The sequence below is a fragment of the Apteryx rowi genome, unplaced genomic scaffold (assembly GCF_003343035.1).
Source record: "Apteryx rowi isolate R43461 unplaced genomic scaffold, aptRow1 scaffold_7, whole genome shotgun sequence".
Lineage (NCBI taxonomy): Eukaryota > Metazoa > Chordata > Aves > Apterygiformes > Apterygidae > Apteryx > Apteryx rowi.
This window is the reverse complement of record NW_020450982.1, coordinates 1,120,876-1,135,824: the sequence shown is the minus strand read 5'-3', so window position 1 is coordinate 1,135,824 and position 14,949 is coordinate 1,120,876. Positions and strand designations below refer to the sequence as shown.

Sequence of the window (14,949 nt, the reverse complement as noted above, 5' to 3'; positions counted from 1 at the left end):
GTTTTTTGTTTTGTTTTTTTTTTAAGTTAGGTGGTTTATCTTCAGGGTTTTTTTTCCCCAACTTCCCTGAGACGCTCTTCGAGTCTGTTTGTCAAAAGTTTAAACATAATTTCAATAATTAATTAAGCTTATTTTCTATAAAATCCAAGGGTTATAGCTTGTACTGACTTTTTTCCCCCAGGTGTTTTTCCTGGAAAATGATGAACAACATAACGGTCTGAGCGACCCAGCTGATCATAGCAGACTGACTGAAAATGTGGCAAAGGCTTTCTGTTTAGCTCTCTGTCCTCACCTTAAATTGCTAAAAGAAGACGGAATGACTAAGCTAGGGCTGCGTGTTACACTTGACTCAGATCAAGTAAGTCAGTCTTGAATAGTTCCAGTTTAATTGGGTGGGTGTTTTTTYCCCCTTGTTTGTTCCTCAAGAAGGAAGTATGACACTTCAGCTGTTCCAGTGGTTGAAGAACTACCACTACCAAATGTTAACCTAGTGGCACTAACTGTTGTTTGTTGTTTTGGGACATCTGTTGCAATCTGAAAGCTGTGCATAGTGCGAATTAACACTGGTGCTCGACCCCCACTTGCCCCTCGCAGCACCTGCTCTGTAGTCAGAGAGCTGTGACCAACGCTGTGACTTTCAGGCCTGGGGCGTGCTCAGGAAATCCCCCCTAAGCTAGCCTTTCCGCCCCACATTAAACATGAGCATAGTAAATGTGTTCTTGGGTTTAGCATAAAAACACTGTGAACAAGCAGTCTGTTCTTAAAAGATCGCCTTGCACAGGTGGCAGAGCGACAGGAAGGTCCCCCCAAGAAYGCTCCGCAGCAAAGCTGCAAGCAGAGCTAAGGCTCTCTGGGCAGGAGAGCAGGCCTTGCCTCAGAGCAGAAGTGCTTGTAGTATCTACCYGCATTTCAGTGCTGTACAACTTAGTCTGATCACGCAGGGTGTGGTGGTTCCCGCTCATCTGAGAGTGCTGCTTTGACAAAGCACTGGAAAAAACTGGCTGCTTTTGTCTAGGCAGCTGCCGGGAACATACAGAAGAAACAAAAGCAACTGGAGAAGCTGCTTTAGTGCCTGCTCCATCCTGTTCTAGTGCCTGCCGTCCCCGAGAGGCAGGCAGAGACCATGGCACCCCGCCAGCCCCTCTTCCTCCTGCACAGCAAAGTCACTTCCCTTACTGCCTGCTGAACCGCAGCCTTGTGTCCTGTTCGCCTTAAAACCCACTCTTACTTTGTATTTTTTAGGTTGGTTATCAAGCTGGGAGTAATGGACAGCCACTGCCCTCTCAATACATGAATGACCTGGACAGTGCCTTAGTTCCAGTGATTCATGGAGGGGCTTGTCAGTTGAGTGAGGGGCCAGTCATAATGGAGCTCATCTTTTATATTCTGGAAAACATCTCATAAGAGGACTTCATTTTCTGTTCAGACCTGTTCCAGCAGCAGTTGTATCTGAATCATTTGCACTTTAAAACTGGAAAATTAAGCTTTTGTTAACACTATTAATGGGAAGGGRGGGAGGGAGGGAGGGGGGAGGGACAGTTGTTCCATAATTCTAAATCTTCTATGCATTGTCAACGAACAGAGGATCAGGGCAGCTTCTATACTACAACATGGCTATGCTATCCTTGCAGCTAATACACTTCTGTTACTGTTTAGAAAAATGCTCATGTTTAAAGACTTACAGTCATGTACTCTAAATGCTCAAACGGGTGCAAAGATCACTGGGGCGCAAATAAAAAATGAAACTCCAATCTTGTACTGTTTGTAGATGGACACATAAGAAACAACAATCAAGACCTCCATTCTGACCTCATCATAACGCCGTTTGTGGTTATTCTGTAGACATTAAAAAGTAACGTTTACATTATTTTGACCAGATTATTGGTTGAAATACCTCTGGGGTATCCCTAGAGAGAGGTGTGGAAAGATTACCTAGCCATAACTACATTTGTATATGAGAACCTTGTCAAAAGGAGGAGAAGGGCAGGCATCTCTCTGAAAGYGATATTATGTAAACTGCAAGTTGTGTGTGTGTAATAGGCTAGTTTACTTTTTTTYCCTCTATTTACTATAAAAACTTGTCACCTCAGCAGATTTCTATAATCTCCTAGAACAACTCTGCTATTCTATACTTTGTTTACAAATCTGTATGAATTTCAGATACCTGTCACAAGCAGAGGAAATATTAGCCCTAAAGTGCAGTTATATCTCATTCCTCTTCCCCAGTAGATCCTGCTTTTTAAAGTAACACCCAGGGCAGCTTTATTGTCCTCCTTGCTGTATGCTGTAGTGTAACGCTAGTGTCACGTAATACAAGACAGCTTGCACTTCATATTAGCAGCACCATGTAAAAGCTTACCTGTGATAAAAGTATAGAGTGGCTGTTTTTGCATGTTCTGCTGAAAAAGGCTTTCTGGTCAGCGCTGAAAACTTGCACTTGGCCCAGTGCTCCTGGTCTCACCTAAGAGGGCATTTGTGAAGGAAGCAGCTGCTCGCRTCTGCCACAACAGTATGAAGCTGGAATTGAGAATCAGCCAGAGGAAATGTGGTTCCACATTCTCATTAAATTAAGTTGTCTCCATGGAAAGCTGCTAACCAGGGGAAGGAGCTGAAAGCAGAAGGGGTTTGGTTCGTTTAGTCTTAACCATGCAAAGCAGCTGCTTATGTCCCTCTCGGGAAGAGGGCAAAGTTTTTCCCCTCCTGCCTCCACTGTGGCCATTTCAGAAACAGGAAAGTAGTTTGGAAATGGAGGGGCTAATTTATGGTTAAAGCAGTATCTCAGACCTTGCATTGTCCCTACTTTGCAATCAGTCCTGTTGGGTGCACTGGGACTTGTTTTGTTTCTACTGTGTATGAAGAACACAGGAGCCATATCAAATACAAGGAGAATTGCAAGGCTACTGTGGCACTGATATTATGGGGTTTTTTTTTAAACAAGCAAGTATATACAGCAGTAGCTGGGCAAAGGAAAAGGTAACTGTACAAGTAGCAATGTATTTTACATAAAAACAGCACAGTATACGTACAGAGTGCATTTGTGAATAAGTGGCTACTGCTAAAAAAAAAAAACCAAAAACAAAAAAAACCACCTTACAAATCCAATACAGCAAATGACAGCTGTCATCACACAACACTTGGAGAGAAGGGCCACAGAACTGGGGTCCAACCCCAGAAATAAAAATTGGCCAACAAGAGGGAGCACAGTAGTTAACACTTTCCTTTTAAGTGTACATCAAGGTAAAACCTTACCTCTGGCATTTGGGAAAAGGTGGCTTAGTGTTTCATGCTGGATAAACCTTAAGCTACTCCACGCAATCATTAGCCTTCCTATATATTTGTGCAGTGGAACAGGGCTAAGGTTACTTTTAAACTCCCTTCTGCACACTCTTTTTGCACACACTTTGGGACAAAGTGCAGCACCGTGTGGTGTAGGCAAGATTCAGTATCTGGAAGAGCATTCCATAAACTAAGCAAAGGCTTCTTTCTAGAGACTGCACTCTAGCTTTGCCACAGCAGCGGCTTTCCAGTTACGTTATTTGCATTGTTATGCTTAATAATGCAGTAAAAGAGGTTAAAGATCTTAATCTTCTCTTCCTTTGCCCCAAAAGTCATTTAGGTTTGGATTATGTTTGTGCAAAACACTATCAACTGGTGACTGACATGTTTGCTTCAACCATAGCCTTTTAAATGACCTTAATTACCATGTTGTTAAGAAATGAGTACTTGTTTTAGAAAAAAAATTGTACTTTTAAAATTCAGTTAGTTAACACTGCAAAAAACTGCATATTATATTTTTATTTTCAACATGTAGTTTTGTATATTAAATTTATTGAAATTAAAACCTAAATACTGTATTGTCTTCATCCGCTCAGGAAGACAGAGGCAGCACTGCCTTACTTGTCTGGACTCCTCTTCTGTCTGCAAACCTGCCCTAACTGAACAGCTGCTGCAGCAGCACTCTGCCTCCCCAGTGCAAGCACATCCTCTCCTTCGAGCTCAGGCATTTCTGTTAGTTCACAGAGATTTAAAAACACAAAACATATTTGGTACCTTTTTTTTGTACGCTGCTAATCAAATACATTCCTGAAAACAGTCATCATCCAGTTTTCTACATGATAAAGAGTGGCTATTTTCCCCATCACCTGGTAGAACTGTAAAAGCCTGTTTTTGTAGAAATACAATGAACATTTGGGAAGCAGCAGTGCAGTGTAACCTGTTTAAAGAAAAGGCGGGTGGGGGGTGATGTGGAAAGATGAAGGCACAGTACCCGGGCTGCACTGGAAAAAGCAGTGTAGCAAGCATGGCAAACAACTGGTAGCCAGAACAAAAAGGTAGATCTGTAAACCCAAACTGCTAAGAAGTCTTGCATTCTCATCTTAAAGGCAATATCCCACTTAACTTCTTGCTGCAATAGCATGCATAGAGCAGGGGACACTCGCTGCTGCTAGATTCGTTTGAGAACCGAGTTCTCTCTCCTCTGTTCCAAGAAACCGATAGGAAAAAAAAAACAGGCCTTGGTAAGAGGGAACAGAAAAAGCGGTAGCAGATTGTGTTCACGGTACCATGTTGGGTGCTCGTACACTTAACGGAATGAATTTGAGTAAAGGTCTTACCTGTGACTTGACTGAAAAGCTTTTGCTCTGCCTCGGGGAATTTTTAAGGGGCTAAACCTTTCGCACATCACTATGCATAGTTAATGTAACATTCATCCTGGTGCTACATTAGTAGTCCCACATTAAGGCAGTTCTGTCTATTTTGTGTAGACTAGTAACATTCCCCTGCAGTAGCAAATTTCCAGAGCCTTACATTTGCCTTAAAAAGTTATTAATAAGCACTATGGCTGTTACCAAAATAGACATTAGGTTCAGTAGTGCATTCATTTAACATCTTTGGTGCTTGCAGCTAGCAGCATCTTTCTGCGTACAATGTTCATCCCACATCTTTTAACGTTCCTGGGGGGAGCGGGGAGGGGAGGAGAGACAAAACAAAAGAGAGAAATGACTGGATGCAATACTTAATAAGTGTTCACAATCCAAGGTCACGTTATATGTAAAATGCTGACATTAATTTCCTGGATGGTCATCTAGAAAGTCAGTGGAGCAGAATTATTAAGCTCTAGTGACTGGAAATGCTTAGATGCCCAGTCAGTGCAGGAGGCCAAGTTATCACCTCAGATGTGGCCATAAAGCAGCATAACATGTCCCTCAGCCAAACCGCGAGGCTCACTGACACCCCTGACCGTGAGGAAGGATCACTAGACAGCCCTTTCTGTGCTTCAAACTCAGACTCAGGCATTGAAACCAGACCTCTCACTCTGTAAAACCTTATGCAATTTGGAAGTTAAAATACGGCAAATAGGTAATGTCCTGGTGAAGCTAATAAATATCAGCTTAACTGCAGTTTATAAAAGCAAAGCAAAACAATATGCTAAGGAAGAGGGAGCATTAACTGAGTATTAACGCAGCGGCCACCAGGCACAGCTCCTTAGATAGCCTGTATTCAGTTGTACAGTTTCTCCGTGCTCAAAAGTCTCAAGTATCCAGAGAAAAGGSGATTTCCTATAGTTTCCTTTTCAGATGAAGCCAAGCAGAATTTCATGAGACAGACAAACGCATGTCTCCAGCTTCTGGCAGAGGAAGAAGAGTCCTTGCTATCTATGAAAGGTCTTTTGCAAACAGTAGGTAGCAGGGACATACCCTCCCTTCTAAAAAAGGCTTGTCAATCTTATTTTCTAAATATTATCTTAAATAAAGGTGATGCTACAAGCTCTCCCTATATTTCAAGGGATTGTGAAATAGCATCTTTGATATAGAAATTAATCAGAGATTCTGTAACCTCATTTCTTAAATTAAGTCAACTCACCACTAGAAATATAAAGATGAATGGTACTAAAGCCTGAACTACATAATTAGGTCAATGTCAATACAAGACATCATTTCCTGCAGAGTTTATCTGTAGCCCTATCAAGTTCTGGCCAGACCATCTTTAGAAGCAGTATTCATACCTCCGATATGAACTAATGTTCAAGGACCAGCCAGTTTTCTGTAATTGTCTGAAGATCTTGACCACTGAGGGGCTCCCTGAGTCTCACTTTTACCTCCAGTTTCCCTCCAGTGGGCTTTCTGCCATCAAAAATCTGAAAGAGCCACAAGAAAGAAGAGCAGTTAGCACACACACACACACGATAATGTCAAACTGCAGTGCCTTAGGCAACCACTGACTTTATTCTTGTGTGACTAAAGGATGACAGAGATCACGTGCTGGTGGCTGCCGCTCTGGGAGGCGCAGCAGATTCAGCTACCGCGAGCAGGTCCTCCGCGCAGGCRGCACAAGGCAGCTCTACCAGGGGCCGCGTTGGCTCTGCCTACCTGCTCCGAGCGTCACAGACSTGAACAGTGGTTCCCTGAGCGAGTCTGTGATGCAGCCTGAGGGCTTTCTGATGACTCCGCTTAGTGATCTTATGGCAGCTCTCTATCCACTCTGACAGTCTTTGCTTAACCCTTTAATCTGTCGGCAGCTGACACAAATACTTTGGGGGATCATCTGAATTTCTGGTCCTGACAAAACTGTATCGATACACAGAATCTGCAGACAACCTCGCTTATAGGTGTGAAGTTTAAGAGAGGAAAACAGGTAAGTTAATACCCTGATTAAGGTGGAACTTGGAGACCATTTTAGAAAGGGATTAAGCAGTGTTCTACACTAAACTGTACCTGCAAACAATATGGAAGATCAGCCACTAGGCTTCAATCTCCCTCTTACAAGGGTAATAGCAACAAGGAATGGGATCATTAWGGAAAGACACAACAGCATCCCCAGGGATGCAAAAGACAAATCAGGGCTCCAAATATTAGTTGTGAGTCCCGCTCCAAGAGCCTTGTTTCTCTTGTGTGGAAAGAATTTGACCGGTTATTTAAGAAAGTTTAGAACTGAAATGTAAATGCCAAAGCCCTAGACACGGAGGTGGGGGAGACACCCACTGTGCTCAGAGAAGCCTCTCTGCTTGAGCAGACAATCCAGAAAAATTGAGACTGAAACGTGGTGAGGAGAAACTATATTTAGAGTAACATGAGGATAAAAATCCAGTTCCCTTTGCCAGGTGACTGTTTTTCTGCTGTTGATAAGATCTGAGAGATCTCCAGCATCCACCCCACCCCTCCTGCAAGATACAGCACTAACAAGCTGGGTACAGAGCAGAGTCCCCAACAAGTTCCCAGTACCAAAACTGTCACAGCCAAGACAGGGTGACCAGAGTCATGACAACGTTCTCTCATGTTACCAAGAAAGGGATTCGCAGAATCAGAGGGACCAAGTACACCAGCCTGTTAGTGCGAAGAAGCAGAGTACCTCCAGTCAAGGCCTTAGATGCCRTCCAGGTTGGCAGGCTGAGATCAGGTGCTTCTCATCGATATGGAAGATAAACAAGCTCGTGGGACAGGCCCAATCCTTGAAGGTGATGTAGGATATGGGTCCAGATTTCCCGCCTGCAGAGCAAACAAGACCCTCCACCTGYGTGTTTAAAGACTGCAGGATGAACACCCCTGGCAGGGGGATTCAGTTTTCTGTGCATCGCTCAAGAGGATCTTGCTCCACACCACCAGTTTGAGAGTATAACATGGTATACGTGGTTTTCACATTAATTGAACACAACAGCCTGAGACAGCTGACAAGGGACCCTCRCCAAGTGTCCTTTCTTCTGAGAGCTGTTACTTCTGAGCAGAGCAAATGCCTTGGACAGTCAGTATATTACAGCAAGTGTTCAAAGCCAGTGTCAGCTCTAGGAAAGGTGACTCCAAAGGGATCAGCTGGTCCTTCTACTTTGTGCACAATACAGAGAGGATGCTTAGAACAAGACTCAGAGAGGCTGAAAGAACAGGGATTGGGTGCTGTAAGAATAAGAGGGCTTGATTCAGCAGCCAAAACCTTTGAAAATGATTCTGAAGACCACTTTATACAGAATGCAAAGCCTTTGCCTTGGCCTGTGCTGGAGCCATGAGCTTGCCAGAAACCGTGAAGAGCTAAAAAGACTTTACTGACACAGTCAGAAGCATGCATCTTAATCTCATCGCTTTGGAGTAGACTGGAGAGAACCTCTCCAGGAATCCCTTAAAGAGGTTTAAAAAAAATAATTAAAAAAACTTCCAAAAGCAAACTTGGCTGGTGCAGCTGTAAACAGTCCTGTTCTGGGCCAGCCCCAGTACTTTCTTAAAAAGGGAGGAAGTGCTGCTACTTCCATTCCCACCATCCCTCTCTATGGAGTTTAAAAGACCTGGAAGCTGACCTTACTCCAACCAGTAGAGGCACCAGCTGACACAGGAAATGAGGGCATGTGAAGAGGCAGCTGGCAGGAGCCATCGGTCACAAAAGTAGCATGTATCAAAAACCACCCTTGCGGATTCCATTCGCAAAAATTTGAAATGGTAGAAAGATGATATTCCAAATCGAAAGAAGAAAACCAAACAATGAGAAAAGCTACAGTATTGACCAAAATCATTTAGATAAAAATATTTAAAGGGATGATCGCCTAGTCTCCCTCCTTCTCTCTTAGGAAGAGGCTCACAACCAGTGAATTCTGCATCAAGCCTTCAGTGCCTGCTAAAACAGTTATTTTGGAAAATGCCTATCGACATTAAGACTAAAACTGAGAAAATATCACAACTTCTCTCACAAATTTGCTTAAAGCTTATTTATTCACTGTTCAGAAGTGAATAACTTTATCCCCTTAAAAGTCTCACAATAGGCTATACAATTAAGAACATTCTTTAGCAAACTGATCCAGTACAAAACTATTATCTCTATATACACACATTCAAGTGAGATGAACATTCACTATCCCTTCGTGTTCAAATACTACCTCCCAGTAGAACACACCTCACCCAGAAAACGTACCTCGATGATCTCTCTAACTTCACATTCTGATTCCAGCTTGTCCAGTTTCAAGTGTGCTGTCCCCACCTGCTTGTCACTTCTGAAAAAGGACCTGTTTGAAAGAAGTCTTCCTTAGTGGAAAGGGCAAGGTTTTTAGAACATTAAAGAGAAAGAAAGTTAAAAGGCCATTGCTATTTGTACCATCATCGTATCCATGAAGTCTGGTTAAGACATGCTACCAGAACTCCAAAACCTGGATGAAAGAGGCAAAGCCTTGGTGAACTGAACTAGACTACAAGGACAAGGCACYGAGGTACTCATTTTCTAATCATCCTCTTACAACCAAAATAAAGATGAGGAGAGTAGTAAAGAAAAACAGTCCGAGTCCTAGACTAGCACCAGGAACAGCAGCAGCTTTCGTCCCTGCACTGAAGAGCCTTAGTGTGACAAGGAAGGAGAGGAGTAGCCTGATACCCAGGACAGACAGCGACCTTTTACAAAGGATGTTTAGTAGAACTGGCTGAAAAGTTTCCCAGTGAAGTTGTGTGTATCATCAAAACAAACAATTCACAAGCACATGCTGGTTTTGACAAACTTCTTATTAAGAGAAAGTCAAACAAATTATTCTGTTTCATTTTGATATATCAAAACACAGAATTTCAACAAGAAGGAACATTTCATTCCAGCTATTGTTTTGATTCACCCTTATACTAATAATTTTGATACTAAAGAACTATAATTTCTATTTTGCTGAAATTAAATACAGAACATTTTTATTTGGAAAGAAAAGAAACCAACTTTGGAGTTTTCTCCTCTATAGTCACTTCTGTTTAACAGTTTTATCAGCAAGACATCCCTCTTTACCTTAACAACCAGAGGCAGGTAAGAGCCGTGATCCTTATTCAGCTAAACTCCTTCACAAGGTAACAACAAAGACTAAAACACACTAATTCCATGGAAGTTAACAAGTGTTCAGCTCAAAGTGTTGGATACCTTTACCTGAATCCAACACCTCCTCCAAAGGGAGAGTGATTTAAACAATTAAAACTAGAGAGTCTGGAGGTAACAAAACCTGCGAAGGGAAGGTCAGGCAGMCTCACCTGTTACTTTCTACATGGGAAATTTGCCAACTGAATTCTGGTTTCCTTTTTTATGCCATTCCATTTGGGATTTAGAAAGAAGAAAACCCCAAATCATCCACCTTCTTCATATTACCATTAAGAGACTGGAGTGACCTGGGGAACATGCGAACCTGAGGAAAGCTAACTTGAAGAACTGTATTTTAATAGAACATAAGCCTCAATGCATGYAGCAAGGGCTTCTGGAAGTCCACACCACATTCACCATGTGGCCGGCTAAAAACAGAGCAAGAAGCTATCAAGCAAGACCTGACATCTGCACTGAAAACTGGAAAGATGATTTTATGGATGCCTGTGACCATGTAATCTGTGGCAAGAGTAACCAATATATTAATACACATTCAATGAAAACACAATCTTTCTGAAATGCTTGTCTCGTATCTGATGATTCAGTAATATTTAAGAAATCCTACAAGAGCCCTGATTTTATCCAGTTTTGTCTTGATGCACTTCATTCATCGGAGCCTTGGTGATGGATGTTACTGAAAGTCTTTTAGTATGTTTGAAGAGTATTCACCAACTTCTAGATAACTTCAGCACCACCAGTACCTCCTTTCTTCATTTCCAGACTTATTCTAGATGTAGGTCCTGCTGCAAGATACCGTTCAATTACAGGATCTTGAGAGGAAATAACAAGTATATCCAAAAGAGGTCTGAGAATTACCAGCAGGGGAGATCGCACCAGAAATGGCTTTGTGGTTTGCCTGYGTGTCTTCATTATTAACAGAATGAGAAAAATTAATGGATACCTTTCTGAGATAAGGTATGAAAAGTTTATGCCACTTCAGTTTGGCACTCCCATGAAAGAATCCTGTGCAGATAGCAAGGGACCCAGAAGACTCTCCAGGGAAAGCAAACTTGCATCTTCCAACTTCTTGATGGATGCATCTGCTGCTTTAAAACATGATACTGGTATCAGTGCCTACAATTTCCAAGTGAACATCGGTGGGTTTGATTGTCTAAAATCTCCAGCTGGAAAAGGAATACATTTCTTCCTATTTATCCACAGGCTCAGTGATTGCTTATATTCTTATATTGCATATATTCTCCAGATAGTTCATATAAACCACAATATAAGGAATCTGAAACTCGGATTTTAACCTCACTTTCTGCCTTGTATGTTCAGAATAGCGTCAGGGCCTTGACTCATACAGCATCTAAGCTTCTATAGATTAAGGAAAATGATCTGGTACTGTCAGCCAAGGCTGCAGCAAGCTCACAGTAGGTAGCTCAGCCACTTCTACATGGGGTAGAGATGGCCAGGCCGTTCCTCCGAAAGCACTGGAACGTACAGTGAGTCACTCTTTGGCAACATATCTGCTCCAAAACCTTGCTGCATTAAGGACTTGAAGGATCCCAGCTCAGTTGTTCCAATTGCTTCCCATTTGTCAATTTGTCCATCTCAGCACAAACAGCTGTAGCAAAGAAAAACAATGCAGCAAGCCCAACAAGGGCTGATAGCGCTGCCTCCAAACATGCTGCCTGTGAATTCCCCTGTCAGGAAACCTCCCAGAGACGAGCCTGCGTTATCCATTAACAAGACTACAGCAGGCTCACATAATCATTTAGAGAAGTGTAGACTTGGCTAGTTTACACGCTACCGTGCTTCCTTTACTTCATGAGCACCTTAACCGGAGGAAGAAGGATTACAGAATTCTACTGCAGCGGGTTGGACACTTTCTTCTTTTGTTCATAAACCTTTAAATGAAGCAGCAGTTCTTCTAGCTGCATTTCTTTTTCATCTAATCCAAGAACAAACAAGGACTGGTCCATCCCGAATTCACAGTGAAGAATGTGAGCTTGCCTTAGGCTACGGTTTTAGAAACATCACTGGTGAAATCTCCTTTTATCTTTAGAAGATTTTAGGAGAGTTTTAATGAAAGAATACTTTTGGAAAAGTACATTGATGGATTTTTACTTAAAAGTATTTTTTAAAGGCAACAAAAGCTTAATATATAGAAGTTACAATATGTTGTGTGCTCTTTCTCTACGAGCTGGAGCAAGTCTCCTCTGCTCACTGAGAGAAAKGAATTCTTGGGAGATGGGTAAAGAGCTATCAGAGACTCCAGAACTACTTTCAGAAGTGCTTGCGGATGTTGTATTATCCATTCCATAGTCTTGAAGAAAGACAGGAAGCAGACAGTTTTTAGAAGCAAGCCTCGGTCACTTAATCCTCTCTTTTCTCCTCTGTTACAGGGCAGCAGCTAAGTAGGGCAAAACAAGCAACTGAAACGGGCAAAAAACATGAAAACAGTAGAAATACCCCTGTGAAGGGGTTACAGCTGGGCCTTTCTGGTACCTCAGCTATCACATACCACGTCAGGAAACACGTTCTGCAATTCTGTTACCTGCTTTGCATAATCATTGCCCGTATGCTGACTGGCAGCCTCTATTTTGTCCCGAGAAGACTGCCAGGGGAAGGTGATCGATTGGCTTTCTTCCCTTCCTCCTTCCCTGTTGCTGTGTGTCCAGGGCCACACACCTTCATCCAGAAACAAGCATAGACTTAACTTGTGAGATTCCTGTTCTAAGAACAAACAAATCTCAGGGCCAGAAGAGACAAATATTGTGTTAGGACTTTTTTGCTAATCTTCAGAAAGGCTTCAAAGGACAATCTGGAGTTGGCATACAATTCATGACTCACTGGAAAATGTGTCCCCAATGGGTGAACTTAAGCCTGAGCTCAGAGCTTTAAAATATGTGCAGTTCCAGCCGGTAAGGACATCGTAACAACAGGACRTGCCTCATACATGCAATGGTACACAAAGGATGGAGAAAAAGGTTTTAAACAAATGTAAACACTATTAACAGGTTAATGAAAAACAGGCAGGGTCTCTAACAGTGAAACCCTTGAACAACGGAGCAGCAGAGCAGTCAGKATTAATAAAGAAAGAGGAAGAAAATTAGCTGTTTTTTCAATGGAGATACAAATGCAAGCTTTGGAGTAAAAACAACAGGGCTTTAACTTGTAAGTTAAAACATCTACAACTTGAAAACCATCTCAGAGAAACTATGGATCATTTCTGCATGTCCCAGTAACAGAAACGATGACTAGCACAAAGAGCAATCAAGACAGAAACAGGTTATCTAACACCTCATCYCAGTCAGGGGTCACAATTAACTGTGGGATTAATAAATCTAGGCCACTCAAATTCTGAATAAATCAGTAATGAGCCCAGATGCAGGATGATTTCCCTGAACATTACAAATGGTTAACATCCATCTCATCCGTCTGTCTCTGGGATGAAGGGAGTCTCTCCCTCACTCCTCTCAACAGTCTAACAGTTTGCTAGCAATGCTTGGTAAATATTGTAAAATCCTCAGAATGAAGATGAGTACAAAAATGTAACACTAATTCTGCCATCATCTGTCATCTGCTTTACTGCTGTTCATGCTGTGCCGCCACTTATATTTCATTATTCTACAACACTATCCCGTGTAACATTTAAATCTTCTGGTCCAGAAGATTACAAACAGATTGGATAAGAATAAAAACATTCTGAAGCAGAATCATTACTTTGTTAGCCTCATCAATTCCTCTTAATGCATTAATCTGCAACCAATCTTCCAGTTATGAGTCAACTTCACTGAACTTCTGCTTTTTTTTCCCTGTAGGGAAAATGTGGAGCCCAGGCACATTTTGAAATGAATTCCCAGACATGAGAACTAGACAGCTCTTTATTCATCTATTAAAGACAGATCATATGCTTGTCCTCCATAAATTTCAGCTACAACACACACTTTTCAACTGTTACTAGAGAAGCATGGGGGAAAAAAACCCAACAAATTGTAGACTTACCCTTTATGAAATATTTCAAATTTAATTCCTTTGGTCTGAATCACTCGTCGGAAACCTCTATGATTTCGGTTGATGTTCAGCTTGAACAACTGATTATATTCTACAGTCAAGATATAGAAAAACGAAAGCAAGCTGTGAAAGTCAAGCTAAGCACAGCACTCTATTACATGCATGCACTTAGACCTCTGTCTATCTCAGTTTGGCCCATTTAAGAAAGACATTTGACACCCGTATGGTCCCTTCTCAGGAGGTTAAGTTATTTCAGTCATTAATAAGTTAAACAACAGTATCCCTGTGCAAGAGTTCATCTCTGTCATCTCCACTTCACAGGGGCAGAAACTAAATTGCAGAAAAAACAAGTCATCCTGAGGAGGTGACAGCAAGTTACTGGAGAGCCAAAAGCGGATAATCTAGGTCTTTTGGCATTTTACTTTAAACAGAGTGTCTGTGGCTAAGAAAAAGGCACAGAACAAGAAGTAATAAGGAAGAAGCACAGGGAGGTTGGAATGACCAGGAAGGGGTGTTCTGATAACACAGCTAAGCAACAGTCTGAGCGTGACTGGTCACTCAATCAGTTCACTAAGTGATGACACAGTAACTGCTACCAATATTGGGATGTGGGAGAAGAAACACCGCAACGGCCAGACTTCACCCGCTAACAAATCCTTTCATAACAAAGAAAAATAGGCAGGAAGGGAAAGTCCTCTAGACCGAGTCACAGTATGAGACTAGCCTGTACTAGTGCTTCCTTAAGGTGCAATGTTTTTCCCTCTGTCCCAGAAAAGTACTAACCTGGAGAATTGGTATTTTTAATTACAGCTGTTTTGCTCTTCTGAGCTTGCTCCTTTTAGAAGAGAGAGACAGACACACACACACATTACATAAAGTCATGGCAGATATTGTTTCAGTATATGGAGTACTAACCATTTTTATTATCAGTCCTTTTTTATACCTATACAAGAAACATGAGGTTTAGGGGGTTATCTGGATGATAAGAAGAGTTGTGGTACATTCAAGATTAAAATATTTGGATTTCATTGCAGTAACAAGTATAACACTAGATAAAGAATAAGCCAAAACATTAAATTAAATACAAGTGCCACAGATAAGCTACATGGTCACACTCAATTCAATCCAATCATC

At 41.9% G+C, this 14,949-nt stretch overlaps 2 protein-coding genes across 4 annotated transcripts in view; one reads left to right on the top strand and one right to left on the bottom strand.

The window, feature by feature from the left end:
* Positions 1 to 4,160, top strand: part of ZFYVE9 (zinc finger FYVE-type containing 9) — a 64,098-nt gene extending 59,938 nt beyond the window's left edge. For 2 of the 3 annotated variants that reach the window (XM_026086915.1, XM_026086913.1), the window contains exons 18-19: positions 182 to 358; positions 1,243 to 4,160. In XM_026086915.1, coding sequence (XP_025942700.1) covers positions 182 to 358; positions 1,243 to 1,404 — 339 coding nt within the window. In that variant the 3' untranslated portion in view covers positions 1,405 to 4,160. The other variant, XM_026086916.1, reaches the window with a different exon arrangement.
* Positions 2,923 to 14,949, bottom strand: part of LOC112976064 (coiled-coil and C2 domain-containing protein 1B-like) — a 59,675-nt gene continuing 47,648 nt past the window's right edge. The window contains exons 35-39 of the mRNA XM_026086912.1: positions 14,599 to 14,650; positions 13,807 to 13,906; positions 8,890 to 8,980; positions 6,005 to 6,136; positions 2,923 to 4,952 (exon numbers count right to left, since the gene is read on the bottom strand). Coding sequence (XP_025942697.1) covers positions 6,017 to 6,136; positions 8,890 to 8,980; positions 13,807 to 13,906; positions 14,599 to 14,650 — 363 coding nt within the window. The 3' untranslated portion in view covers positions 2,923 to 4,952; positions 6,005 to 6,016. The remainder of the gene's footprint in view (positions 4,953 to 6,004; positions 6,137 to 8,889; positions 8,981 to 13,806; positions 13,907 to 14,598; positions 14,651 to 14,949) is intronic.